Source organism: Dryobates pubescens, chromosome 36 (assembly GCF_014839835.1).
Source record: "Dryobates pubescens isolate bDryPub1 chromosome 36, bDryPub1.pri, whole genome shotgun sequence".
In the NCBI taxonomy this organism is placed as follows: domain Eukaryota; kingdom Metazoa; phylum Chordata; class Aves; order Piciformes; family Picidae; genus Dryobates; species Dryobates pubescens.
The window spans coordinates 687,351-713,926 of NC_071647.1; the positions used below are offsets into that span (position 1 = coordinate 687,351).

Sequence of the window (26,576 nt, forward strand, 5' to 3'; positions counted from 1 at the left end):
TATGGCTGCTGGCCTGAGCCTGAGATGGAGAGGACAGAGCTGGGACATCCCTGCAGAGCCCTTTTGGGGCTGAGCTGCTCACAGCACTGAGCTTGCTGGAAAGGGTTCCTCATCCCTAGGCAGAAGAGCTGAGCCAGCCCTTGGAGATGAACCTGGCTGTGGCCAAAAGCCATCCAGGAGGCTGCTGAAACACTGCAGCAGGCAAGCAGAGCCCAGCCAGCCCCAGGCTGAGCTCACTGACAGCACCAGAGGCAGTCACAGCCAGGATCAATTCCTGCAGCAGGACCCACGGGAGAGATGAAGCTTCTGTTGGAAGCCCTCCTAGTGCCAGAGCTGTCTGCGATCCCTGAAGCAGAGCAGAGCTGATGCATCACCCAGCAGTGCCCAGCTCCTTGGCTGAGCACCAGGGCCTGTGACCCAGCAGCACTGGCAGTGCTGACCCACTGGGACAGGCTCCTGTGTGGGCACCCATGGCACAGCTGTGCTGAGATGGGCAGAGCAGGATGCAGGGCCAGGAGCTGGCCTGATGCTCTGCAGACAGCCTGGGGCCAGTGTGGAGGAGCATCAGCCTGTGCCAGGCTCACCGAGACATGGGGGAGCATCCCCCATGGCACCAAGAGGAAGAAAGGGCTTGTCACAAGCCCAGGGTGGCCCTGGCACGGCTGCTGCTGCTGGCTGCCTGCTGTGCCCCACAGGCAGAGCAAGCTTTGGCTTCACCACTGGCAGCAGCCAGTTTGGAGCCCAGAGGACAGCACGGAGTCACTGCTCCCTTGTCTTCCCTCCTGCCTCCCCCCGTCCACAGCTCAGGGGGGTGAGGCTGTGCTGTGCCTCTCCTCCATCCCACAGGCAGCACCGTGGGCAGGAGGCATCACCCAGTGCCTGGCAGCTGGGGCCAGCCGTGGCTCAGCTCTCTGGCTGAAGCCGAAGGACCTGAGCCTGCCCCCGGGGACTTTCCACTGCACGCAGCTCAGGTTTGCTTTCATGGTAACAGATCTGGGATCGCTTTTTCCAGATAACTGGGGGGGAGGGGGGCTGTCAGGACATGTCCTAGCAGGTGATAAGGAATCAGCAGCTGAGACAGAAGCCAGGCAGCATATTTTACTCCACACCTTGAGATATTTGTTACCTGCTGTGGTACTTACAGAGAAATCCTGTCGGCAAGTGAAGCCTGTGCCTGCCGTTCCCGACAGGCAGGAGACCTTTCCCAGGGCTGCAACCTCCAGCCAGCTCCAGCAGAGCCCTCAGCTGCTGGGAAAGGCTCTCGGAGAAGGTGACCCCCAGGGGAATCCTAATGACTCCTAATTAGCTCTCGTTGGCGGCAGCAGCAGCACAATTAGCTGCAGCTCTTTGGGGCAAGCACAACGCCCCGGCCCCGGCCCCGGCCCCGGCCCCGGCCCCGGCCCCGGACTTTCCCACCAGCCCTCACCAGCTGCTCTCCTGGGGGCATTGCTCCTCCACTCCTAACCTGTAATTTCCCCTCCCATGCAATCTGGGGCAGTTCGGTTCTTCCCCTGCCCCTGCAGCACTCCCGAGGCAGAGATAGGATCTGTGGCATGTGTCCTGCTGCACCAGCCTCCGATTCCATCTCGGGAGCAGCAGGATGTGGGGATTTTTGTCTTGCCTTTTTTCTGTCTCAAGGGAATTTGTTGTGGGTGAGTGTTTGAGGAGAGCCTGGGAGACTGAATTCTTCTGGTAAGGTGAAAGGGCTGAGGTGGTGCCTGCTGCTCTGTGTAATCACAGCCTGTTGACAGAGCTGCAGGAAGGCAGCTTTGGGCTGAGGGCTTCTCATGGAAGGTGGAGCTGGTTTGGGAGCTCAGCCAGAGGTGAGGGCAGCAGCTGCCTGGCAAGGACAGTGATCAGAAAAGACCAGAACAGGTTGGCAGCACAGGAAAATCTCCAGGTCTCCTCTGAGGGTCCTGTCCCAGCCGTAGCAGAAGAGCTGAGCCAGGGCTGAGGTTGTGGCCATGCAGAAAGAAAAGCCTCAGACCCTGCCCGGGGGCTGTGGCAGGGCTGTGCCTCGGTTCAGGGCAGCTGGCACCACCAGGCTGATTTATAACTCAGCCCAGAACGTGAGGGTGACCTGGGCCAGGGCACAGATCTCACCACACACAGCTCTTGGCCCAGGTGAGAGGCTCGGGGCCAAGGTGGGAATGGCCTGGAGCAGAGAGAGCACACCCGGAGCTCTCAGCACAGGGGTGGCCGAGGGATGGCTCCTGAGCTCCCACACGGTGCTGTGGGGTAACCCTGTACCCCCCACTGTGGAGGGAAGCAGGCCAGGATTCACAGAGCTGCTCCCTGCCAGGGGGCACAGGGCTGTGCTGCCAGCTGTGCTCAGCCATCTGCAGGCTCTGCCACCTGCCAGCCGTGGGAGGCTCCCAGGTCCCCTCCTTTCCCCCTGCTCCCTGAGGGAGGGGGAGCCGTGGGCACCCCAAATCCCCAGATTGTGCAGCTTTGGAGTCAAAAATCCAAACCTGAAGTCAGTCAGCTCCGGGGCAGTGCTGGCCTGGGAGGAGAGCCCAGGACTGAGGGGGTCTGGAGGCTCTTCGTGGCTGAACTGCGTCAGCGGTGGCCGCCCAGAAGAACCCCAGCACCGCTCCCTGAGCCGCTGCAGACAGCGATCGTGACTCGCTATTGAAGGCTGGAGATCTGACAGCGCTGCCGGCTCAGCCTTGTTGTTATTGTGTCCTTCAGGGAGCAGATGAAAGGAAGGAGGCACCAGGAATTACCCAGGGTGAGGCTCTGGGAACGTTTTAGTAACTCCAGAATCAGTTAAGTGCATTAGAATGTGAAAACAGCCAGAGGGGCCGGGGGAAGGAAGGAGATCATGAAGGGAGAGAAGGCACAAAAGGCTTCTAATCCCTCTAAGTCTCTTTGCTACCTCACAGGCACCTCTGCGATAAGAAAAAACAACTTGTCTTGGCCAGGCCACCGCTGGAGCCCGGCAGGCCAGGCCAGGGCGTGCGATTGCCTCCCGCAGCCGGCGAGGGCTGGCGCCGCATCACAAAGGGCATCTTTGATTCCCCAACAAAGGATAAACCCAGCACAGAGTCTCCCTTCCTGCTTCCCTCTGCTCTCTGCACGCTAATACCTGTCCCGCTGCGTTCCTGCAAGCACTCTGCTCAATCCCTCCGTGGGCACAGGCTGCGGTGCCTCACCCCTGCACATCTCCTCGGGGCTGTCCTGCTGAACCCCTCTGCTCCGCAGGCGCTCGGGGTGGCCTCGCTCCTGGCTGCACCAGGTGCTGCACTTGGCCCCTCAGGACTTTGGCTGCAGGTGCTGCAGGTGCTGCTGAGTCACCTTAGCATCGTGGCTGGCAGCTGCAGAAGCATCACCTCTGCGGGAGGCAGGAGCACTGCTAGGGACCGATCACGGTGGGGACATCAGGGCCTGCAGGGAGCAGCTCCTGCACTGCCTGTCCGGGGCTGCTCCAAGCCCTTTTGGCCTGCAGGCTGCTGAGGTGTTAGAACTTGGCTCAGCAATGAGACACAGAAGTTATTGGTGTCTGCAGAGCCTTCAGAAGTCAGAGGCTGCCTCTGTGGGGCTTTGGGGAGCACAGCAGGTCCCATGGGGAAGTGGGGACCTGTCCCTTGAGCTGCCTGGAAGCCCCCTACTGCGGGGACTTTCCAGCCTCAGGGGAGAGCTTCCCCCCCAGCCAGCACGTCAGCAGAAACTCCCCCAAAGGAGTTTCTTCCCTTTTGAGCTCCCAGATTTTTGCCAAACATGGGATCAGCACACAAACAGCACCAGGTCCGTGCTTGTCCTGGGATAAAGGGGAAATTTCCATCTGGCTTAGGGCTGGCCCTTGTCAAGGCTTTGGCTGCACAGAGCTCTGCCCTCAGCTTCAGCCTCTTTCACAAGGCAAACGAATCGGTGTGCGGGGGGGGGCTGCTGGCAGAGGCTCGGGGGTGCCTGGGCAGGTCGCAGAGGATGCGCTCCGGTGGCCCCCCCGAGGAGCAGCAGGGTGGGGCTGGAGCCAGCTCCTCTGCCCTCTGGTGCAGCCCTGAGAGCCAAAACGTAGCCGAGAGCGAGGAGCCCTGGGTCTGAATCACGGCGGCTGCTGGGAACCGCGGCGCAAGGAGAGGCTCTGGGCTGAGCTCTGCCGCTTCCAGTGGGATGTGACAAAAGATGTGAAATCAGGGAGAGAAAAATGATGATTCTGGAAGTTGGCCCTGGCTGTCAGGGGTGACGAAAAGCGCGGGCAACGCCTCCCGGGAGGGCTATAAAGGGCTGCAGGGCAGCGGGCAGCCAGCACTCGCTGCCTGCGCTGCCGAGGTCGGTGTCTCTCCCAGCTCCAGCCGCCAGCAGCCTTCATCATGAGCACCACGGTCAGGCAGTACTCCTCCTCCACCTCCCTCAAGGGCATCGGCGGCCTGGGGGGAGGCTCCAGCAGGCATTCGTCGTCCGTGCGGCTCGGGGGCGCGGGCTACAGAGCCCCCAGCGTGCACGGAGCCTCTGGCAGCTACTCCGTCTCGTCCCGCATGGTGTCCGGGCTGGGCAGCAGCTATGGGGGCGGCTACTGCGGCAGCATCGGCGCCGGCTTCGGGGGCAGCTATGGGGCCGGCTTCGGGGCCGGCTTCGGGGGCGGCTTCGGAAGTGGCTTTGGGGGCGGCGACGGCATCCTGCCGGCCGGAGAAAAGGAGACCATGCAGAACCTCAACGACCGCCTGGCCAACTACCTGGACAAGGTGCGAGCCCTGGAGGAGGCCAACACCGACCTGGAGGTGAAGATCAGGGAGTGGTACAAGAAGCAGGGACCTGGTCCAGACCGGGACTACAGCCCCTACTACAGGACCATCGAGGAGCTCAGGAACAAGGTAGGAAGCTGTGAGTAACTGCGGGGGATGTCTGTGCAGGGAGCAGGAGCACTGATTGCTGCCTCTCTAATTAGTAAGCACTCAGCCTGTCTTAAAAAGTGTCTCAGAGGCACACCCAGGGTGCCAGGCTAGAAACCCAGAGATGTCTCAATGCCAGCTTTTGGTTCTGTCCTTCCAGACTGGGAGTTTGCCCTGGGAGCAGCAGCTGTGGAAGGCCAGGGTGAAAAGCTGGAGAGCCAGGGGAATGTCTGTGTTGATAATGCAGACTTTGGGGCAGTTGAACATCAAGGTGCAGGGCAAGTTGTGGGGCTGCAGGCTCTGCACTGCTGATGTCATTGATGTAAACATGCCCAGGAATCCACAGCTTGTCTCAGCTCCCATCTGCTGATGTCATTTAGATGCCAAACAGTCAAAAGTGGAACTGCCAATAACTGCTTTTTTTTCCACCTCCTTTTGGCAGTCACTGCTCCAGGGCCAGGCTTGCTGCAAACCCACCCAGACAGCTCTGGGGGGATTCCTTTTGGATCCACCCCCTGCAGAGGAATTGCTCAGGAGCTGACTTTGTTCCTCTCTGTGACTTCAGGAGTTAGAATTGCCCCTAGCCAGGACAAAGGGAGGCAGGGCACAGCCAGGGCTGCAGGAGGCTGGCAAGTGATGGAGGGAATCCATTTCCCTTCTTCTCCTTGGCCCCACAGCTGATGTCCTCCCAGAATCTGACCTGAACCTTCTCCCCGTGTGGATTGTTTCCTGCTGGGTTTGTAGTGTAGGAAGTGCAGGCAGCTGCTCACTGCTCCTGTGCTGCAGTCAAGAAATGAAACCCATCCCAGACCAAACAGGCACAGGGCAGAACACCCCCAGGTCACCTCCTGTCCTGCCAGGGGAGCCATGTGGTGTCATGGCTGGGGGAGCAGAGGACTCCTCCCTGACCCTTGCAGCTGCCCTGAAGCATGGGCTAGATGCTGGCATTGGTTCTCCCACATCTGGCCTGGCTTCAGGCTGCCTTTTGGACTTTTGGAGGAGAGGTCACAGAGCTGTCAGCCCCTTCCTGCAGCTGGTCTCAGCCCAGGCTCAGTGGTCCTGAGCCAACACACTCCTGCTAAGGACACCCCAGCTTTCCCCAGGCTGTCCTGACAGCCTCACTGCTGCTCCCATCCCAGCCAGGAGATGTTCCTGACACTCCTTCTGTGCTTTGTCTTCATCTTCCACCCGCCAGGTCCTGGTGGCCACAGTCGACAATGCCAACCTCCTCCTGCAGATTGACAATGCCAGGCTGACAGCTGATGACTTCAGGACCAAGTAAGCCACATGTGCTGGGCAAATGGAACCAGGGCTGCAGAGATACTTGGTACAATGAGGAGAAAATCCTATCCCAAGCCCCAGCAGGCACCATGGAAACAAAGCCTTCAAAGTGAAGGTGGAATTTCCAGAGCAGGAGGCTGTCTGCACCTGCCAGGCACTTAGGGACCCTTTTGCTTCCCAAGGCTGGTTCCTCTCTGGTGCCACCTCCTCTGTGGCACCTTGGGCTGCACCTCTAGCTTGTGAGTGTAGAGCCCAGACCCAGCAGCAAGGCCCAGTGCTGCCAGGAGCAGGGTGGGGGTGTGGGCTCAGATGGGCACTGGTTTGTCTGTTGTCCACCTTCAGTCACCAGCAGAAGGCTGTCCATGCACCACTGGGGTCATGCAGTATTGAGGGGATGCTAGCAGCAGCACAAAGGAAGAGAGCAACAGGTCCAGGTGCCCTGTCCCCAGCTGGGAAGGACCTCCTGCAGCTTTCTTGCCTCCTCCTGTGTGCCCAGGTTTGAGACGGAGCAGGCTCTGCGCCTGAGCGTGGAGGCTGACATCAACGGCCTGAGGAGGGTCCTGGACGAGCTGACCCTGGCCAGGGCTGACCTGGAGATGCAGATCGAGAACCTGAAGGAGGAGTTGGCCTACCTCAAGAAGAACCACGAGGAGGTGAGCACAGAGAGGCTCAGAAAAGGTCCAGCCTGGGCCCAGAAGGGTGAGGTGGGTCCAGGCTTGAAGGCTGTGCAGAGTTCAGAGCTGCTGGGAGGGAAGTGCTGCTGAGCAGGGACGATGGAGCCTGGGCAGCAGCTCTCCAGGGCCTCTGTGAAGCATCCCCCTGGGTGTCTCAGAGGTGTCCACTGTGCCCCTGAGGGATTTGTTAACCATCCCAGCAGCTTCAGGCCTGGAAGGTCAATGCCCTGAGAAATGAAGCCAGCTCCAGGCTCTGATTTACTCTCTGGAGAACCTCACGTGGAGACTTCTTAGAGCTTTGGATTATTCTACTGCTGCTGGTGGAGCGAAGCTCACAGCTTGCTCCCTGTCCACCCATCGCAGAAGTACCTGCAGGAGGCTGGGGAGCCTGGGGAGCTGTCTTCAGAGGAAGGTCTTCACAGGTTTGTGGCTGGGGTACACGAAGGTGTTTCTGTCTTGTGCCAGGAGATGAACATCCTGCGTGGGCAGGTGGGAGGAGAGATCAGCGTGGAGATGGACGCAGCCCCTGGGGTGGACCTGACCAAGATCCTGGCGGAGATGCGGGAGCAGTACGAGAGCCTGGCCGAGAAGAACCGCAGGGACGCCGAGCAGTGGTTCTTCAGCAAGGTGAGCTGGGGGGAGGGGAGGGGAGGGGGCAGAGCCGCGGGGCCGCGGGGCCCGGGGCCCTGCCCCCCGCCCGCTGCTGCAGCCGCCGGGCTCGGGCTCGTTGCAGACGGAGGAGCTGAACCGGGAGGTGGCCATCAACACGGAGCAGCTGCAGAGCGGCAAGACGGAGATCACGGAGCTGCGCCGCACCATCCAGAGCCTGGAGATCGACCTGCAGTCCCAGCTCAGCACGGTACGGGGGGCTGCGGCACTCTGCCGGCGGGGCCCGGGGGCCGCGCGGCTGCCGCCCTGACCCCCGGCCTCCGTGTGCCGGCAGAAAGCGGCGCTGGAGGGCACCTTGGGCGACACCGAAGCTCGCTACGGCGCGCAGCTGGCGCAGCTGCAGGGGCTGATCGGCGGCGTGGAGGAGCAGCTGGCAGAGCTGCGCTGCGACATGGAGCGGCAGAACCAGGAGTACCGAATGCTGCTGGACGTCAAGTGCCGGCTGGAGCAGGAGATCTCCACCTACCGCCGGCTGCTGGAGGGCGAGGACGCGCAGTGCGTGCGGGGCTGCCCGGGGCACCGGGGGGATGGGGGTGGGGGCTGGCGGACACATAACAGAGTGAGCAGCCTGCAGGGTGCTGTGAGCTCATCTCCTGGCCCGGGGCGAGCGCCTGGGTCTCCCTTTCCAGCAGAGCCCAGTGGCCACCACAGCACTGCAGCAGCCCTGGGATCCACTTCCCAGCCCTCCAGGGTCTGTGTGGTGCTGAAGAAGGAGCAGGTGCTGCTGCTCCTGGCACTGGGGTGTGTGCTGCCCTTATCTCTGCGCCCCTGTGGCACACCCACAGCCTCACCCTCTCCTTCCTTTCAAGTCTGACTCTGGGCAGAAGCCTTTTCAATCCCACCCTGGTCCAGGGATTAAAGGCAGGGTCTTAAATGATGGCTTTGTCCTGGGGGCTGCTCCCTTTGCCCTCATTCTGACTGTTTCTCCCCTCTCTCCCCCTGCAGCGTGTCCTCCCACTACTCACAGCCTGTGAAAGAAGGTAAGAAATGTCCTGGCTGAAGCACTGCTCCCACCCAGCTCCACCACATCCTCAGCCCCCTCCTCAGCACAGACTCTTCACTAACTCACTAAAACGATGATTTTCTTCTCCTTCCCCAACGGGAAGGGACACAAACCCTCTGCCCTGATGCACCAGGAGGTGATCTGTGCCCAGAGAAGGATTGTGGGGGGGATGTGGTGGTAGAAGGGATTGCTGAGGCAGCTGCTGGCAACAGCGCCCCCCGCAGGAGGAGCTCCGTGACTCCTCCTCCTCCAGCTCCTTCCCTCCCCCCGCAGGGCCTGTCACCACCCGCCAGATCCGCACCATCTTCGAGGAGGTCCAGGACGGGAAGGTGATCTCCTCCCGGGAGCAGGTCACTCAGGCTGCCCACTGAGCTGCCCAGGGGCTTGCTGCAGGCCTCGCAAAGCAAAGCAGAAGCAGATCCCAGCTGAAGCCCTCTGGCCATGCAGATCACCAGCAGCATCTTCTCTGCTCCCCCAGCCCTGCCTCCCTGCCCCTCTCTCTCCCAGTGCCCAGAGATCCAATAAAGCTTTTCCTGGCACTCCTGCAAACCAGGCCCTGGCCTCGTTGCTCCAAGCACCAGGCTGCCCCTTCCCTGCAGCTGCAGGGCAAAGCTCCCCCCTGGAAGGAGGAACAGTCCCCATCTCTGGTACCCAGAGGGTGGGGAACATTCACCTGCACTTCAGTCATACCCCAGACCAGGAAGGTCCAGGGAGGACCACCGCTGTGGGTGGGGCTGGAGGGAGGAACTGATCCATGAAACTGGCAGAGCCTTGGTGTTTCCCCTCAGAGCTGTCACTGTGACTCAGGCCAGGGCAAAGCTCTGCTTCCCCAGCTGCCAGGTCCAGCAGCAGCAGAGTTGAGGCTTTTAACTCAGTGAAGTCCAAGCAAGAAAGTGAACAAAGAGCAAGCCATGGAGCCAGGGCCCTGCAAACCCCTTCCCAGCTCTGCCTGAGCCCTGGCTGTGCAGTTCAGGCTTTGTGGTGACACAAATCCAGCCTGTGGCTGGGGCAGGCACACGCTGGCTGCCAGCCCCCCAGAACTCACCCTGGTTCAGTTCTTGCTTCCAAAGGCACCACCAAAGGGTGAGCAAAGCACGGGGTGGGGATGGTCTCTCCAGGCAGCAAGAGGAGGACTGCTGTGGAGGTGTCTCTGGCACTCCCTGGCTGCCAGTGGCTCAGCTGTTCCTGGAAAGCCAGTTCAGACACATTCTTGGCTGGGTCCTGCCACGTTTATTGCTTCATTAATGCATCTCTGGAATCAATGAGATGATTCAGAGAAGCACTGCACAAGGTCTGTGGGAACAGAGTTGGCCCCACAGCTTCCAGACCCCTCTGCAGGAAACCTGCCTGGATTTGATGGGCAGAGAAGTGAGAACCCAGGGGCTTCAGACCGCTGGCAGGATGGCTGCAGCAGCAGCTGAGGGCTGCACAGCTTGAGGCACCCCATGCAGCTCTGCCCAGGCTCAGCTGGGGCTGGGTGCCCTTGCCCACACAGAGCAGACCCTCTGTGACTCGTGCAGGGCATCAGCTGCCAGGTGCACCCTGTGCCAGCTGGTGTGGAGCACCCCCAGCACCCACCAGCCTGTGGCAGACACAGCTTCGGTTTGGAAGCTCAGCCCTGGCTGATCTCCTCTGCACTCAGACCCCACCAAAGGGCACAGGAACACAGCCCAGTGGCAGTGCTGTGGGCAGGGAGCTGCTCCTGCTGCTCTGCCCTGCATGCCCTCATGGTGCAGCAGGGATGGTGCCAGGAGGAGCTAACTGGGCACAGTTCCTGAGCCAGGGGCCTTCCAGGCACAGCTTCTCTGCAGCCTCCAAGGAGGGAGCCCAGCACACCACGGGGCTGTGCCCAGGGCTGGATCAGACCTGGAGCTGAGCAACCCAAGCCCAGATGTTTGAGAAGGGTCAGGACAGGCACAGCCTGCAGCTTGCAGCTGGAGCTTCTCAGGGGACCTCTGGGAGCCCCTGGTCCTTCCCCTGCTCGGCGCAGGGACCACCAACACCTCTCACAGCTCCTCTGAGCTCCCTGCAGTGCTTCTGCCCCTCCTGCTGCCTCCCTTGGGACCCTTGGCAGGGGGATGCTGGAGGTTCCTGGCTGGGATTCATCCTGCCCCTGCGCTTTTCTCCTGGCAAAGCCTGGGCACAGCCAGGTTGCTGCAGAAGCACCAAGCCACAGCTGGCTGCCAAAATCCCTCTAATGAGTGCTTAGAGCAGGAGGCTTTGGCAGCAGTGGGGTTGCTCCTGCTGCTGCTGCCGAGCAGGAGGGAGGTGTGGAAACCAGATGCTGCTTCCCTCCTGCCTGGAGCATTAGTAATTAGCTGTGTCCTCAAGAAACCTGCAGGGGGAGGGAGCTGCAGGTGGTGGCCTGGGCAGGCAGGCAGCGGCAGCTCGAGGCAGGTCTCGGGAGGTGCTGGCCGAGTCCAGAGGCACCGTTTGGCTTCCCAGGCTGTGCTGAGTTCATCGCGCAGAAAAGGCCACTGTGGAAGGAGGCACAGAGGGGTGGCCCCGCAGCTCCTCTGAGGGAACCCTCCCGTGGCAGCTGGAAACCAGGGCAGAGCTGAGGAGGGCACTGACAACGAGCAGTGGCCTTGTCCAGGGCGCCCCATCCACTGGGGCTGCTTCTGCCTGCAGCCAGAAGTCATCTCTGGGGTCCTCCTGAAGCAGGACAGCAGTAGATAGTTACACACCAGTGTGCTCCCATGGGATGCCTGCTATCCCCTGGAGTGCCTGTTATCCCATGGGATGTCTGTTATCCCAGGGGATCCCTGCTATCCCATGGGATGCCTGTTATCCCATGGAATCCCTGCTGTCCCACAGGATCCCTGCTATCCCCTGGAATGCCTGCTATCCCCTGGAATGCCTGCTATCCCATGGAGTGCCTGCTATCCCATGGGATGTCTGTTATCCCAGGGGATCCCTGCTATCTCATGGGATGCCTGTTATCCCCTGGAATGCCTGTTATCCCATGGGATGCCTGCTGTCCCATGGGATCCCTGCTATGCCATGGAGCTGCCACTCTGAGCCTGCAGTGCAGAACCCCAGGCAGCTGCGGCAGAGGCAGGAGCTGCTGGAGCACTCAGCTGTGATTCAGAGGAGCCTGCTGCAGTCCTTTGTGGTTGTGTTCAGTGGGAGGTCAAGGAAGCAACCTGGGAGAGCTTTGAATATGTTCTTTGAAGTCTTAATGAACCCTTCACGGCTTGAATTGCTGCCTCGTGGAGCCAGGGGTAGCTGGAGCAATGCTGTGAGGCCACAGCAGCTGAGCAGGAAATGATGAGCAGGATGAAAGGAAAGGCCTTGGGAGGCTGTGACAGTTCCTGGCCCTGCAGCTGGCCCAGGGACACTGATCCCTGGGGACACTGACCACGGGGGGACACTGACCACTGCTGGCTTTGCCCACACCAAGGCTGAGGCTCTGGTCCTGCCTGGGCTCTGTCCTGGTTCTGTCACTGTTGCTCTCCCTGTGCCGCTGCTGCTCTCAGCGCGGATGCCCCACGGGTCCTGCCCTCCTGTGCCACTGGGCTGAAGGTGAGGAGCTGAAGGTGAGGAGCAAGCACATTCCTTGGAGCTGCACATCTCAGCCGCCCCCACATGCCTTTGCCATCCACACCTGGGGAGGATGAGCAGGGAGTGGGTGGCTGCTGGCTCCGGGCCCCGGCCCCGGGCGCTCACGCGACGAGATGCTGGCAGGAGCCCGAACCCCTCCTGTCCCCTGGCCACAGCAGCACAGAGCTTCCAGCCCCCCACCCCCCCAGGTGGTACTGACCTGTGTCCATCCACCAGTGGCACAGAGAGCACAAGGAGCTGTGCTTCTCCCTGCAGCCAGCTGCTGCCACTCCGAGGTCACATCCCCCTCCTGTACTGCTTCCAGACAGGGGGAAGGTGTGGGGGAGGGAGTGGGGGAAGGAGTGGGGAGAGGAGTGGGGAGAGGAGTGGGGAGAGGAGTGGGGGGAGGAGTGGGGCCCTTTAAAGCTCCTCAACAATGTGTCTTTGTTGCTCATTTCCCAGCTTCTTCTGCCCTCCTTTGGCAAATGATCTAAGGAGGAACTTGGCTGTTGGGAAGGGGCTGTTGGGGCCTGTCCATGAGGAGAGTCAAAGCCTTCCTCCTGTGCACACATGAGCATTGCCTTCTCCTCCACACCCTGCGCTGCTGGCTGGTGGCACTCAGGGCTGTGGCTGCTGCCTGTGACGCAGGGCAGCACCGAGCAGAGGCAGCACAGCTTGACCATGCCTGGGGCACCGATCTGGAGCCCTCCTGCTGTTCAGAAGCAGCCAGGGTCTGCCCTGCTGCTCTGCTTACATGGGGGCTGCACCCTTCAAACTCACACTAGAGTTGTCCTCCCTGGCCACAGCTGCTTGGGATGCTCAGTACAGCAAACACCATCAGGGCAGCTTCAAGCTCTCTCCAGGAGCTTCTCTCCCCACAGCCTTCATCTACTTTATGCTACTCCATACATCTTTTCCTGGAGCATCTCATCATTTTTAGGTTATGGCAGCAGGTAGCCACGTCCTGAATGGTTTGCTGGGCTTCCCTTCACCAAGAAGAACCCAAACCATCCATCTCTTGCTGCCTGTTCACATTGTGCCTCTCTTGGGTGGTCTCTGAAGCAAAGAGCTGAGCAAGCCCTGAAGCATGAACTCCTTTTCTTTGCTTCTTCCTCACCGGGCAGTTCCCTCCCTGGGAGTGAAGGAGCAGACTGATTTCCAGGACCAAGCTCCTTCTGGCACTCACAGGACTGTGGAGGAACACTCAGGGCTTCACCAGACAGCTGCTGGCCCTGCAGCTCTGCTGTGTGGAGCCCTGAGGACAGTCAGGGAACCACGGCTGGGACAAAAAGGGGACAGTAAAGTGCTGCTGCCTTCTCCGCGCTGCGCTGCCTGAGCCGCTCTGGAAGTGCACAGCAGCAGCAAAACGTAGCCCTGAGCAAGGAGCCTCCTCCTGTGAATCACAGCGGAGTGTTTGCCTGGAAACGGAAGCGGCACAGAGCCTCCTTTGTCAGATAAAAGCTTTCTGGTGGGACAGGACAGAAAGCATCGACAGAACAAAGGCAAAAATGACGATTCTGGAAGTTGGCTCAGGTGCTGGGGGTGATGAAAATCATCGGGAATGCAGCAGAAGAAAAAAACCGGCGCGGGCAACGCCTCCCGGGAGGGCTATAAAGGGCTGCAGGGCAGCGGGCAGCCAGCACTCGCTGCCTGCGCTGCCGAGGTCGGTGTCTCTCCCAGCTCCAGCCGCCAGCAGCCTTCATCATGAGCACCACGGTCAGGCAGTACTCCTCCTCCACCTCCCTCAAGGGCATCGGCGGCCTGGGGGGAGGCTCCAGCAGGCATTCGTCGTCCGTGCGGCTCGGGGGCGCGGGCTACAGAGCCCCCAGCGTGCACGGAGCCTCTGGCAGCTACTCCGTCTCGTCCCGCATGGTGTCCGGGCTGGGCAGCAGCTATGGGGGCGGCTACTGCGGCAGCATCGGCGCCGGCTTCGGGGGCAGCTATGGGGCAGGCTTCGGGGCCGGCTTCGGGGGCGGCTTCGGAAGTGGCTTTGGGGGCGGCGACGGCATCCTGCCGGCCGGAGAAAAGGAGACCATGCAGAACCTCAACGACCGCCTGGCCAACTACCTGGACAAGGTGCGAGCCCTGGAGGAGGCCAACACCGACCTGGAGGTGAAGATCAGGGAGTGGTACAAGAAGCAGGGACCTGGTCCAGACCGGGACTACAGCCCCTACTACAGGACCATCGAGGAGCTCAGGAACAAGGTAGGAAGCTGTGGCCACCAAGACACCTCCAGTAAAGTCATTCCCCAACAGCTGGCTCCTGCTGAAGGCTGAGGTGTGCTAACAAGTGGCAGGTCTGAGCTGGGAGAGCAGAGAGAGCACATCTGGGAATCAGTCCTGACTTGGGGACCGCAGCTCCCCGCTCGAGCTCCCCACAGGGCACACAGATAGCTTCCTGCTGACTGCTTCAGTGCAGGCAGGAGGATGGGGCAGGGAAGCATGAGCCAGGGTTTGGTGCCCTGATGCCATTCATCATTTCCTGCCTCTCCTTGATGCTGCCCCAAGTCTGTGCTCCCTTCGTGGGCTCCTGGTTAATCACTGGGCAGGCAGGGACACGTCCCTGGCACTGCTCCCCCCTGGCTGATAAGCAGATGAGTTGCTAACTCATTGTCCTAAACATCCCCAAATCCAATCTCTTCCAGCCTGACAGGAGGCTCGAGGGGCAGGTGAAAGCAGAAGGGATCTGACTATGGGATGGTTGTTCTTTGGGAGGTGCAGACACAGACACAGGGAGATCCAGGAGTCAGAGCATCCTGGGCTGTAGTTGGTGGCCTCGTAGGTGCTGAAGCCAAGAGCCTGCCCTGCAGTGGAGGAAGTCATGGCCCAGGTTGTTGCTTCATTCTTAGCAGCTCCCTGGCTGATTTTAGTCAAAGGTCCTTGAACAGAAGCACCAGAAGCCGTCCTTCCCTTCCCACCCAGACCTCCCTCTGCCCACATGACTCATCCTCAGCCCAGTGTGGGTCACCCACTGCCTGCAGGAGCTGACAGCATCCTTAGTAAGCTCAGGTGGGGCTGGGGGCTGGGCGTGGGGGTGGCTGAGTGAGGACAGCCCCTGCGAGTCTGGAAACGCAGCAGCAGTGCCTGAGGGCTCCAGGCTCAGGCCCTGGGGGAAATCACACCCCTAGGATCTGTCAGCTCTTCAACCCTTCTCCTGTGCCTCCCCTTGGGCTGGGGGCTCCTGCCCCGAGGCACAGAGCTTCTCCTCACCATTCCAGCTTGATTCTATGATTCCAGCTTGCCAAGGGGGCCCTGGTCTGGAGCACAGAAACGTGCTGAGGCTGCCTCCAGGCCGGAGCAGTGAAGTGCTGAGTCTCAGAGAAACCCTCTGCAGACCCTTCCCTCCCCTCCTGCACCATAGCTGGGAAATGTCCACACTGAAATCCCTGGATTAGTGCTTGGATCCAGCATCCAAGCTCAGCATCCCAGCACAGAGAGAGCTTTTCATTAGCTTGTGGCTACAGAAATTGCTGCTCATTAAGGGCCAACTGCTTTCCAAATCCCAGAACAAATATTTGCACCTCAGGTGTAATTACGAAAGGAAAACGACTCAGGCACCAGGCACCTCCTTCCTCCACCCTTTCCTCCTTCCCAGCAGGGCCAGGCACAGCCCAGAGTCATGCCAGGGCTTGGATCAGAGCATCAGAAGGTGCCACAGGCAGGGGCAAAGCTGTGCCACGGGCGCATGGTGGTGTCCTCACAAGACCAAACCTGTGCCAGCAAGGACTCGGCGCCAGTGCCTGGCACCCCCTCTGCAGAGCCCGTGTGGAAGCCCAGCCCAGGCTCAGTGCTGCTCAGCCCTGCTGCAGGGCAGCCAGGCAGCAGGATGCCTTCTTTGGAACAACTTTGTCTCTCTTTCCCTTCCTTCTGTCTGCCCCCAGATTCTTTCTGCAACTGTAGAAAATGCCAACATCGTCCTGCAGATCGACAATGCCAGGCTGGCAGCTGATGACTTCAGAACCAAGTGAGTCTGTGAGGGCTCTTGGAAGGAGGGAGGGAGCAGCCAGGCTGAGGCTCTGCCTCCTGCAGCTGAAGTTGCTGCCCCAGGGCGCTGCTCACCGCAAGGAGCACATCTGGGAGGTGCTCTCCCCCTGGACGCTGGGCTGTGGAGGGCTCTGCCCCCACGCTCCAGGATAGCTAAATCTGGCAGCAAGGGGGCAGGGGGGGAGGAAGCAAGACAAAGCCTCCCTCAGCTGGGCCCCAGGGTGCCACTGAGTCCGTGTGCCCAGGTTTGAGACGGAGCAGGCTCTGCGCATGAGCGTGGAGGCTGACATCAACGGCCTGAGGAGGGTCCTGGACGAGCTGACCCTGGCCAGGGCTGACCTGGAGATGCAGATCGAGAACCTGAAGGAGGAGTTGGCCTACCTCAAGAAGAACCACGAGGAGGTGAGCACAGAGACAGGCCCAGGCTGTGACCTAGGAAATGTGCCTTGGGCACAATGGGAAGTGGCCAGGCCAAAGGTGCAGGAGAGTCTCTGCAGCTGGGGCTGCCAGGAGGCACTCAGGTGAGTAACAGGGAGGGAATGAAACCCTTCAGACAGAGCCTGCAGGGGGAGGTCAGAGAGGTTTGAGTGCTGAGAGCAGATAAGAAATTCATCATGTTGGGAATGCAGAGATTTCACTCTGGTGTCTTTGCCTCCCCTGCCAGGAGATGAACATCCTGCGTGGGCAGGTGGGAGGAGAGATCAGCGTGGAGATGGATGCAGCCCCTGGGGTGGACCTGACCAAGATCCTGGCGGAGATGCGGGAGCAGTACGAGAGCCTGGCCGAGAAGAACCGCAGGGACGCCGAGCAGTGGTTCTTCAGCAAGGTGAGCTGGGGGGAGGGGAGGGGGCAGAGCCGTGGGGCCGCGGGGCCCGGGGCCCTGCCCCCCGCCCGCTGCTGCAGCTGCCGGGCTCGGGCTCGTTGCAGACGGAGGAGCTGAACCGGGAGGTGGCCATCAACACGGAGCAGCTGCAGAGCGGCAAGACGGAGATCACGGAGCTGCGCCGCACCATCCAGAGCCTGGAGATCGACCTGCAGTCCCAGCTCAGCACGGTACGGGGGGCTGCGGCACTCTGCCGGCGGGGCCCGGGGGCCGCGCGGCTGCCGCCCTGACCCCCGGCCTCCGTGTGCCGGCAGAAAGCGGCGCTGGAGGGCACCTTGGGCGACACCGAAGCTCGCTACGGCGCGCAGCTGGCGCAGCTGCAGGGGCTGATCGGCGGCGTGGAGGAGCAGCTGGCAGAGCTGCGCTGCGACATGGAGCGGCAGAACCAGGAGTACCGAATGCTGCTGGACGTCAAGTGCCGGCTGGAGCAGGAGATCTCCACCTACCGCCGGCTGCTGGAGGGCGAGGACGCGCAGTGCGTGCGGGGCTGCCCGGGGCACCGGGGGGATGGGGGTGGGGGCTGACGGACACAAAGTGCTGCCGGGGGACTCGCTCCAGCCACAGCTCCTGGGGTTTGTCCTGGGGTTTGTAGCAGCCGCGGGTGCCTGGTGGCTCTGACCCTGGTTTCTGCCGGCAGTGAGATGCTGTCACAGGCACCTTCCCCTGCTGCCCCTGCCCTCCAGGACACTCCCAGCAGGAGTTTTAGCGGCTCTGAGCCTGTTCTGTTCTCCTGCTGCCTGAACAGAGCCTGTGTGCAACAGCAGAAGAGTTGTCCCTAACTAACTTGGGTTTTCTCCTTCTCCTGCAGCATCTCCTCCCAGTACTCCTCGGCTGCATCCTCTCACTCGGGCAGAGATGGTAAGAGCCCATCCTGACGTTTCTGACCAACAACTTTGAGGGCTGCTGTGGAGCAGCTGCCAGACTGCCAGGGAGAGACTCACCCCAGGGGCTGTGCCTGAGTCCCAGTGAGAGCAGCAGGAGAGCTTCTGTGCATCTCACCCTGCTGGCCAGGGCCAGGGCTCTCAGGAGGGAAATGCCTCCAACTCGGGCACCACAGGAAGGATTTGCCCTCAGCAGGCTGTGACTGAGCAGCCACAGTTCTGCCTTTACACAGACCTGAGCCACACTCCAGGGACTTTGCCTCTTGCCCTGACCTTTCCCCTCCGCCTGGCTCTTCCCTCTGCACAGCCAGCACAGGGCTCTCGGGTGCCAGCACCCTGTGGAACTTCTGACACCCCCCTGAAGACCATGCAGGAGCTGATCCTGTGCTCAGCAGTTGCCTCCTCCCTGCCCCCTGAGTAACTGTCCCCCGCTTCCTCCCGCAGTGGTGACGTCCTCCCGCCAGGTCCGCACCATCGTGGAGGAGGTGCAGGATGGGAAGGTGGTCTCCTCCCGGGAGCAGGTTGCCCTCACCACACGCTAAGAGGGCCCTCAGCCCCGGGCTCAGTGATCCAAGCACCACCTGAGCCCGAACACGTCGGGGCTGTGCCACAGGAGCAGCCAACTTCCTTCCTCTGCTCCTCCCTCCTCTCCTGCCCTCGGCTGCCGGCGGCGCCGCGGTGCCCTCTGCGCACACTGAATAAAGCTTTGTCCTCGCTCCTGCAGCTGCAGACTTGTCTGTCACTGATAATGATCCCCCGGGGCCCTGTGCTCATGCCAGGGAAAGTCCTAAGAAACCGCAGGAGGGACAGGGGTTGGACCCGGGGCAGAAATCATTAGAGAGCTTTTTCCTCCTGCAGCCACTGCTCATAAACAGCTGGGAGGGGCTGGGCCGCAGAGCAGGGACACCGGGACACCGAATGAGGGCACTCAGAGGAGGAGGATGTCTGAGGTCCTTGTGCCACACGACTGAGAGCTGCACACCCCGCAGCTCAGAGCTCTGCCTCTCCTGCCACAGAGAGTCGCTTTCTGCTGGCAGCAGAGCTTGAATGAGTTCTGCAGGGCTGCTGCTGCCACCCCGAGACACGTGCAGGACGTGAGGCCAGCTGGCAGCCCCCACACAGACCTGCCCTGGCTTGGCTGCTTTTAGCTCCGAGCCCTGGAGCAGACAAAAACCTTCCCCCAGCTCTGCTCGTGCTGCCCACGGGCAGAGTTCAACCAGAGCTGAATGGGCAGGGATGGGCAGCAGGAGCTGCTGGCACCAGGGGCTCACTGCTCCAATCCTTCCCCAAACACGGGAGCTGCTTGTGGGGCATCAGCAGCAGCTGCAGGCTAGCTGCCAGGCAGGGTTAGGTGAGGCAGCTCCTGCCCTGGCAGCCAGGCACGTGTGTGCCTGCACCCCCTGGCTTCCTGGAGAGCAGAAGAGGAGCCCTTTGCTTACCGTGGTGCAGGAGACACTTGGGCAGCTGCACTTCCAAGCCCTCTGCCAAGGGCAGGGACATCTCCCACTAGAGGAGGTGGCAAAAGAAGTCTTGATAGGATAACCCAGGAGCATCCTTGGAAGGTATCAGCTGAGACACAGAGATGTGTGCAATGTGCCAGTGTCCAACTCAGTCTCTGGCAGCAAGAACACCTTGAATGAGTGACACAGCCAGCAGCATCCTTCTGGTCTTCAAAGCTCCATGTCCTCAGCAGAGGTTGTTCCTGCAAGCCCTGCAGAAGAGCTTCTCTGTCATTACTGCTCCCACCCTACAAAGCATGAGATGGAGACCTGGGGAAGCTGAACCATTTGCCTAGAGTGATTTGCAAAGATGGGATCACAGCCCTGGAGCAGCTCAGCTGCTGTCATCAGGGAGATGGAGATGAGTTCCAACACAGCCAATGACAGGCAGAAAACTGTGGCCTGACAGTGACATCAATGGCCAGGTGAGGAAAGGTTCTGCAGCCAGGGAACTTCCACCTCTGAAGCACTGAAACTGAGCTGGCAATGAGCAGCCAGGGGCTAGGGCTGCCTGGAGCACCCACTCTGAAACAGGACCTCCTGACAGGGCTCTCCCAGCCCTGCACAGGCTGGAGGACATGGCCCAGCCCCTGCTGGTGTGCTGTGGGCGCCAGGCAGTGTCTCTCTTCTCCTCAGCCCTGGCACTCCTTGGTGGCCACTTCCACCCCAGACCCTGGGGCTGGCAGTCCTGCAGGGTGGGGGACAGCAGCCTGGGCTCCTTTGGGGACACAGGATTTGGTGTGGTGTCTGAGTCTCCAGGGATGTCCTCTGGGACGTGGAGCCAGCCCATGACTGTCTGTCACAACGGGAAATGCCAGCTCTGCCTGGGGGCAGGGGACACTGCTGTGCTGCTTATGCATGAGCTTCAAAACCAGTCTCAAGCCTTCAGATATCCTGAGACTCCCAAGGGACTCCCCTCCAGGGAAAGCTGCTCTTCCCCTCTCATTTCCCTCACCCTTTTCAATCTCACAAAGCTGTGCAGCACGACAGCCCTGGAGTGCCGCCGTGGTGCCCCCCGCCGCGCCCTGCCGAGCTCAGCGGCAGGCAGAGCTGCAGGCTGATTCCTCCCTGGCCGTTCTCCGCCACGCTCATTACATGGGAGCAGCTCCTCCGCCCGCGGGAGGCTTTTCTGCTCCTTTGCTCCTGGAAGGAACAGCTTTCCCTGGCCCGGCCTGCGCAGCTGCTCCGGACCCCTCCTCCTCTTGCCCCCTCAGGGCTCAGCGTTGCCCGCAAGGGGCAACCAAGTCCAGCGAGGGCTGCTGGGCAGAGGCATCGCCCGCGGCCGCGCCGGGCAGGTCCCCGTCTGCAGCCTGCAGCCTGGGAGTCAGTGAGAGTGGATCGCGGGGAGAGGCTGCATTATGCATGCAGGGAGCGCCGGCAGCTCAGCTCCTCGGGAAAATGGAAAGCTGCTTTAAGGAAATGAGGTCTGGAGGTGCTGGCAGGGCTGAGGTTTGCTCTGGGCTAACAGCAAGAGCTGGTTTGGATCAAACCTGCACATTTGGGAGAGCAAAACACTGCCAGGAGGAGCAGAGCAGGCAGCCCAGCGGAGGGAATTGGCTCTGCCCTTTCTGGGAGCTGTGGAAATTGGAATCACTTTGGCTGCAGAGACCTACAGCAGGGTCTGGAGTTTAAAAGTCAGGAAGAAAGGTGGAGACCTCAGCTCAGTTTTCAGTGACCCCTTGCTGACCTTTGGGTCCCCACTGCTGCGTCTCTCACTGAACTGAACTGAACTGATGTGAGCTCAGCATCCTTCCTACAGCCCTGCAGAGGAAAAGGGGCAGGGTCTGAGCACTCCTGCTCCTGTCTCCCCTCTCCTCCAGCAGCAGGGCTAGCTGCTGGGCTCCATGGCTGCAGAGTCTGATCCTGACCCTTCCACAGCCTCCACTCAGGATCTCAGCAGCGATGAGGCACCTGTGGCACCAGGGCACAGGCTCCACGGCCTCATTAGGGATGTGACCAGGGCTGGACATCCACAGGCTCCACACCACATGTAAGGTGTCCTGGATTTGCAGTGCCAAGATAAAATCAGGGCTAATGAAGGTACCCAAACGGCACAAGCAATGCTCCCGGAGGAGGCTGCCCCTGACACACCCTTTGTGGGATGTGTCCAGGTGACCTGGATGCCAAAGCTGGTGGTGACCAAGCCGTGGGTGAGAGGCAGCCAACATTTGCATGGCTGGGTTAATGTCCTTAAGAAAATGAAAGCTCCAGATGACAAAACGTTTTAATCATTCCTCTTCTTCCTCAATTTGCCATTCCAGGGCTAAAATACAGGTTTGAGATCTGTCTTTAAATGACCTTCTCTAGGGTCTTCTCTAATTTGAACACATTTCCCCTAGATTATACCTGGAGAGTTTCCATGGTGCTGGTTGGAACTGGGTCAGGCCCATACAGGACCAGGCTGCTGCTGAATTTTTCTCTCACTGCTTTAGGACCCCTCTGGAGCATCCTCTGGGGCTGTGCTGGCAGTGAAGATCCACTGCAGCCAACTGCAACATCTGGCTCTGAGGAATCAGAATTTTCTCCTTTATTTTGGATGAGTATTTGAACATTTTGTCCACCCTGGAGAGCAGCAAAAGAAGCAGCAGGAGCTCTCCCCTCTCGAGGGGAAGTTCTGGCACAGGCAGAAGGAAGAGAACCAACAGATAACCAAATGCACTGCAGTGCAATGTTCCTCTGTGCTCCCCAAAGGAAGTGGTTTGGGCTCTAGGACCCAGATCTCAGCAGGCTCTCACCCCACTGACAGCCACACAGGACGAGATGGAGCTTGGCTGAGCTGCACTCGCAGAGGCAGCCGGGTCCGGGGTGGTCTCCTGGCTGTGGCCCCAGGCTGATCCCCTGGAGCTCTGTTCCCAGGTCTTCAGGGCAGGCAGGGGAGGGGACGGCCTGGCTCCTGGCAGCGAAGGGGTGGAACAGGCTGGGTCAGGCGGGGTGGCTTTCCCACAGCTCTCCCTTGCCGGGCAGACTCGCCCACGCCGGGCTGGGTAATTGCTGTGGGGATGTTTCCCTCCCCGGGCGCTGCGGGTGTCCTGCTGTGTGGTGCCACCGGTGCGTGGCTGTCATCACAGGTCAGACCTGATGATTCAGGAAGTAACATTTTTGATGCAGTTTTGAAACACGCTTCTGTTAACCAAAGCACCTTTCTGTTGTGGCATTCCTGGAGACAAACACCCCGGGGAAAGCTTTCCGGCTGGAAAAAAAAGACATTAGCAGCGGCCAGGTCAGAAGGAGGAAGAACAAAGAGCCCTGCTCCGGTGGCACCAGGCAGGAGGAGCACTATAAAGAGAGGACAGAGACTCACAGCCGGATCCCGCAGCGGTCTCTGCAGCTGCTCCTGAGGCTGGCACCATGAGCTGCGCCGTCAGGCAGGTCCTCACCACCTGCTCGCAGGGCTCCGCGGCCGCCGGCGCACGGAAGGTCTCCTCCGCCTCCTCGGGCAGACACTCTGCCTACGACCTGGGCGCCGTGGTCGGCAGCTTCTCCGGCGGCAGCCTGAGCGAGGGATTACTCGGGAAGCAGCTGAGCGGCGGCAGTGCCGCGGGTGGCAGCTTCGGAGCTCCCCAGAGGGCTTGCTCTGCCCTGGGCTTCGGCGGCGCCGGCATCTGCGCTCGGGGCGCCGGCGGCTTCGGCAGGGCCAGCGGCGGCTGCGGGGATGGGATCCTGTTCGCTAACAATGAGAAGGCAACGATGCAGAACCTCAACGACCGCCTGGCCTCCTACCTGGACAAGGTGAGGCTGCTGGAGGGGGACAACGCTGACCTGGAGTGCAAGATCAGGGAGTGGTATGCCAAGGTGGGGCCCAGCTGCGAGCCGCGGGACTACAGCTGCTACCACAAGGAGATCGAAGACCTCCAGAACCAGGTAAATCGATGGTTTCCAGGAAAACCCAAATGGTCCTTCGGGCTTTGCTGTCACACGTGGACAGAGCAGTGCCAAGGGACAGAGGCAAGAGCTGTGTCTCTGGAGGAGCAGGAGGAGCAATGCTTTGTGAGAGAGGGATGGGCTGGGGGCTCTGCAGTCAGCACAGCCTGCCCCACCAGGCTGGCACAGGGAGTCCCCACTGCAATGCCACCCAGCTGGTTAACACCCCCAGTATCTGGGCTCACAAATCAAGGGCTTGCATGCCCCAGGTAGAGGTTTCCTCTTTGCCAGAAGAAGCCCCAAGCCTGAACCTCTCTCCTGCATGTTCCCTTCCAGATCCTGTGTGCAGCCATGGAGACTAACAAAATCCTTCTGAACATTGATAACAACAGGATGACTGCAGATGACTTCAGAGTGAAGTGAGTAGAGTCCTGTGCTGGACCACGGGGCTCATGCTGCTCGTGGAGGGGTGGATGAGTGGTGGTGATGGGGAACCCCCAACCTCCTACCTGCTGTGCTGCTGGATTCAGGCACAGCTCTCTGTCGAGGGCACAGAGACCACTGACAGTGTGACTGAAGGGGAAGGAGAACTTGGCCCTCAGCTTTTGCCCCAGAGGCTCAGCTCGGGGCCTGGCCTTGGTCTCCTGACCTGTTGTCCTGTCTCAAGGTTCGAGACGGAGTGTGGGCTCCGGCAGAACGTGGACACAGACATCAGCAACCTGCGGCCGGTGCTGGACCAGCTGGCCAGCTGCAAGACAGACCTGCAGCTGCAGTGCGAGGCTCTGACCGAGGAGATGTGCTGCCTCAAGACCAACCACGAGGAGGTCAGCTTGCCCCTCGCCCTCAGAGGAGAACAGGAGAGAAGGCAGCGAGTGCCCCCAGGTGCCAGCACTGCTGATGTTGGTCACCTGTCCCCTGCAGGAGATGAGCTGCCTGAGGAAGCAGGCGACTGGGGACGTGAGTGTGGAGGTCAATGCCTGCCCTGGCCCAGACCTGAGGAAGATCCTGGAGGACCTGAGGTGCCAGTACGAGACCCTGATGGAGCGCAACCGCAAAGAGACTGAGCAGTGGTATGCCTGCAAGGTACTGCAGACACCCTGAGCCCTGCTCTGCCTGGGGGGAAAGGGGGAAATGGGAGATGGAGAACCCTGGAGATGTCTTGGGATCGACAGCTGTGCCCCAGGCATGCTCAGCTCTCCCTGCACTGCCCAGCTTCAGTGACTTCTCTGCATGGCAGAGGGGTCACTTGGCCACCACACAATAAGGGCTGGGGGCAGTATGGTCATACCAAGGAGCACTGCAGGAGCAGCCTGGAGAAGCTCTGCCACACCGAGACGTAGTGGGGAGGTGAGGAAAGGGCTGCTCTGTCCTACCTTTGCAGGTGGAGGAGGTGAACCTGGAGGTGATCACAAGCAGCCAGGAGATCGAGTCAAGCAACAAGCAGGTGACTGAGCTGAGGCGCCAGCTGCAGGCCTTGGAAATCAACGTGCAGGCTCAGCTCACCATGGTAGGTGACCCCTGCAGGGACCTCCCAGCTCCCCCTGGGGAGCTGCACAACTGCAGTCAGACTCCCAGCCAGCTGGGCCAAGCTCTCACCAGACCCAGGCACCTCCTCTGTGTGCTCAGGGACCTCTGTGTGCTTCCATTCCCAGAAGGAGAACCTGGAGTCCTCGCTGGCAGAGACCGAGTGCCGCTACAACAGGTACCTGGCGGAGCTGCAGGCGCAGATCTCCTGCGTGGAGCAGCGGCTGGCGGAGATCCGGGCGGAGATGGAGTGCCAGAACCAGGAGTACAAGACCCTGCTGGACGTCAAGTGCCGCCTGGAGCAGGAGATCCAAACCTACCACTGCCTGCTGGAGGGGGGGCAGCAGGACCTCATGTAGGCAGACCTGGGCACACGGGAATGCTTTGGCCGGCAGGGGCAGGGCCGAGCGCAGCACCGCGGGGAGGGACCGGCCCTGACCTGCCGCCAGACAGAGCCTGCGAGCAAACCGCCAGGCAAACGGCCAGAGCAGGAGCCAGAGCCCGTGCCCCTGTGCTGGGCCTGGGAAGGTGGCCAGGAGAGGCCCCCAGAGCTCTCCCAGCAGCTGGGGGAAGGGTCCCCGTGGGCATGGTCGCTGGCTGAGCTGGCTTTGGCACAGCCAGCCAGGGCTGGGGGCTGGCAGCTCAGTTACCTGAGCCAGGAGATGGTCTGAATGCTCTCAGCTTCACTCAAGGGTTTTAATTAAGGTTTGGGGCAATTTCATTTGTATGCAAAGCAGCTGGGGCCGTTCCCTGCCTCCCCTTGCCTGAGATGTTGAAACTGAGGCACTGCTCTTGATCTCCTAACTGGCTGCAGACTCCAGGCCTGGCCTGAGCAGCCACCTCTCTGTTCCCCTGGGAAGCAGAGGGGTTGCCATGCTGTGCCCTGAGGTGGGCTCCTCTGCACTCTCCAGTCCTCAGAATCAGTTCTTGCTCCCAAATGCCAGCAGCAATGGATGGAATGATGCTGCCAGAGCTTGTCACAGAGCTGGGGTCACCCTGAGCCTGCCACAGGGAGCAGCCAGCAGGCAGGATGGATGCAGGAGGTGCTGACTGCTGCTCTGAAACCCTTCTGGTTCAGAGGGGGAGTGGAAGCTGGCCAATGCTGACCAGAGAGACACAGCTCAGGCCACTGCTGCAGTAGCTCCAGGTCATGGGGCAGATCCCAGGGCTGGAGGGAATGGTGGGGCTTTGCCTACCTGAGCTCTCTCCTTTCCACAGAGGGCAGGTGGGAAGAGGAGTCCCTGCAGCACCAGCTGGGAGAAGTGCTGGGCTGAAGACCACCCTGTGCCAGCCCTGTCTGCCCTGAGCCTGCCCTGAGCCAGGCTGTGCAAGGTGAGGTCCTCCAGCAGCCTCTGAGTGTGGATGCAGCTGTCCTGCCCTGTACAGCAGGAGGAGGAGGAGGAGGAGGGGAGATCTGCAGGCTGAGGAGGGGCTGGAGATGCTTTGTTTCCCTGCAGAGGGGCAGTGCAGGGTCGTGGCTGTGCCTGGTGGTGGCCATGGCAGCAAGCAGGGCAGGGGGGATGTGGCTGAGGGACAAGCATGAGCTTGTGCAGAGGAAATGTTTGGCACTGGGGGCTCCTGGGGGTGAATGGATTAGACAAGGCTGAGGACCCTGCAGGCAGAGCCAGGCCTGTGTCTCTCAAGTCTGTGACAGGAAGCAAGCTGGGGAGCAGAGGGGAAAGGAAGGCCAAGAGCAGGGGGAGTGAGAGCCAGCAGGGTGTGCGGAGGAGCCCCCTGACAAAGCTTCCTGCTCCCCCTCGGCAGGTGACTGCAGGCAGCAGCGTCCCTGCCAGCCCTGTGGCACAGCCCCGAGGAGCTCTCTGGAAGAGGGAAGTGTTTACAGCTCACCTGGCAGCTGCCAGCCCTGCTTCAGCACCGGCCAGAGGGACTCTGTGGCGCAGCTGCCTTCTGCCACCCTCGCTGCTGCTGTCCCCATCCTGCT

At 60.8% G+C, this 26,576-nt stretch overlaps 2 protein-coding genes across 2 annotated transcripts in view; both read left to right on the forward strand.

The window, feature by feature from the left end:
* Positions 1–4,064: 4,064 nt before the first annotated feature.
* The window catches only part of LOC104298174 (uncharacterized), a 32,885-nt gene continuing 10,373 nt past the window's right edge, over positions 4,065–26,576 (forward strand). The window contains exons 1-23 of the mRNA XM_054176595.1: positions 4,065–4,814; positions 6,028–6,110; positions 6,610–6,766; positions 7,253–7,414; positions 7,521–7,646; positions 7,731–7,951; positions 8,402–8,436; positions 8,733–8,809; positions 13,632–14,207; positions 15,884–15,966; positions 16,232–16,388; positions 16,651–16,812; positions 16,914–17,039; positions 17,124–17,344; positions 17,678–17,727; positions 18,195–18,287; positions 22,214–22,297; positions 22,578–23,110; positions 23,447–23,529; positions 23,778–23,934; positions 24,032–24,193; positions 24,492–24,617; positions 24,763–24,989. Coding sequence (XP_054032570.1) covers positions 4,314–4,814; positions 6,028–6,110; positions 6,610–6,766; positions 7,253–7,414; positions 7,521–7,646; positions 7,731–7,951; positions 8,402–8,436; positions 8,733–8,809; positions 13,632–14,207; positions 15,884–15,966; positions 16,232–16,388; positions 16,651–16,812; positions 16,914–17,039; positions 17,124–17,344; positions 17,678–17,727; positions 18,195–18,287; positions 22,214–22,297; positions 22,578–23,110; positions 23,447–23,529; positions 23,778–23,934; positions 24,032–24,193; positions 24,492–24,617; positions 24,763–24,989 — 4,202 coding nt within the window. The 5' untranslated portion in view covers positions 4,065–4,313. The remainder of the gene's footprint in view (positions 4,815–6,027; positions 6,111–6,609; positions 6,767–7,252; positions 7,415–7,520; positions 7,647–7,730; positions 7,952–8,401; positions 8,437–8,732; positions 8,810–13,631; positions 14,208–15,883; positions 15,967–16,231; positions 16,389–16,650; positions 16,813–16,913; positions 17,040–17,123; positions 17,345–17,677; positions 17,728–18,194; positions 18,288–22,213; positions 22,298–22,577; positions 23,111–23,446; positions 23,530–23,777; positions 23,935–24,031; positions 24,194–24,491; positions 24,618–24,762; positions 24,990–26,576) is intronic.
* LOC128898966 (keratin, type I cytoskeletal 19-like) lies at positions 22,598–25,940 on the forward strand. Its single transcript, XM_054176752.1, has 7 exons — positions 22,598–23,110; positions 23,447–23,529; positions 23,778–23,934; positions 24,032–24,193; positions 24,492–24,617; positions 24,763–24,989; positions 25,853–25,940. Exons 1-7 carry the CDS (start codon positions 22,598–22,600, stop codon positions 25,938–25,940), a joined length of 1,356 nt encoding a protein of 451 aa, XP_054032727.1.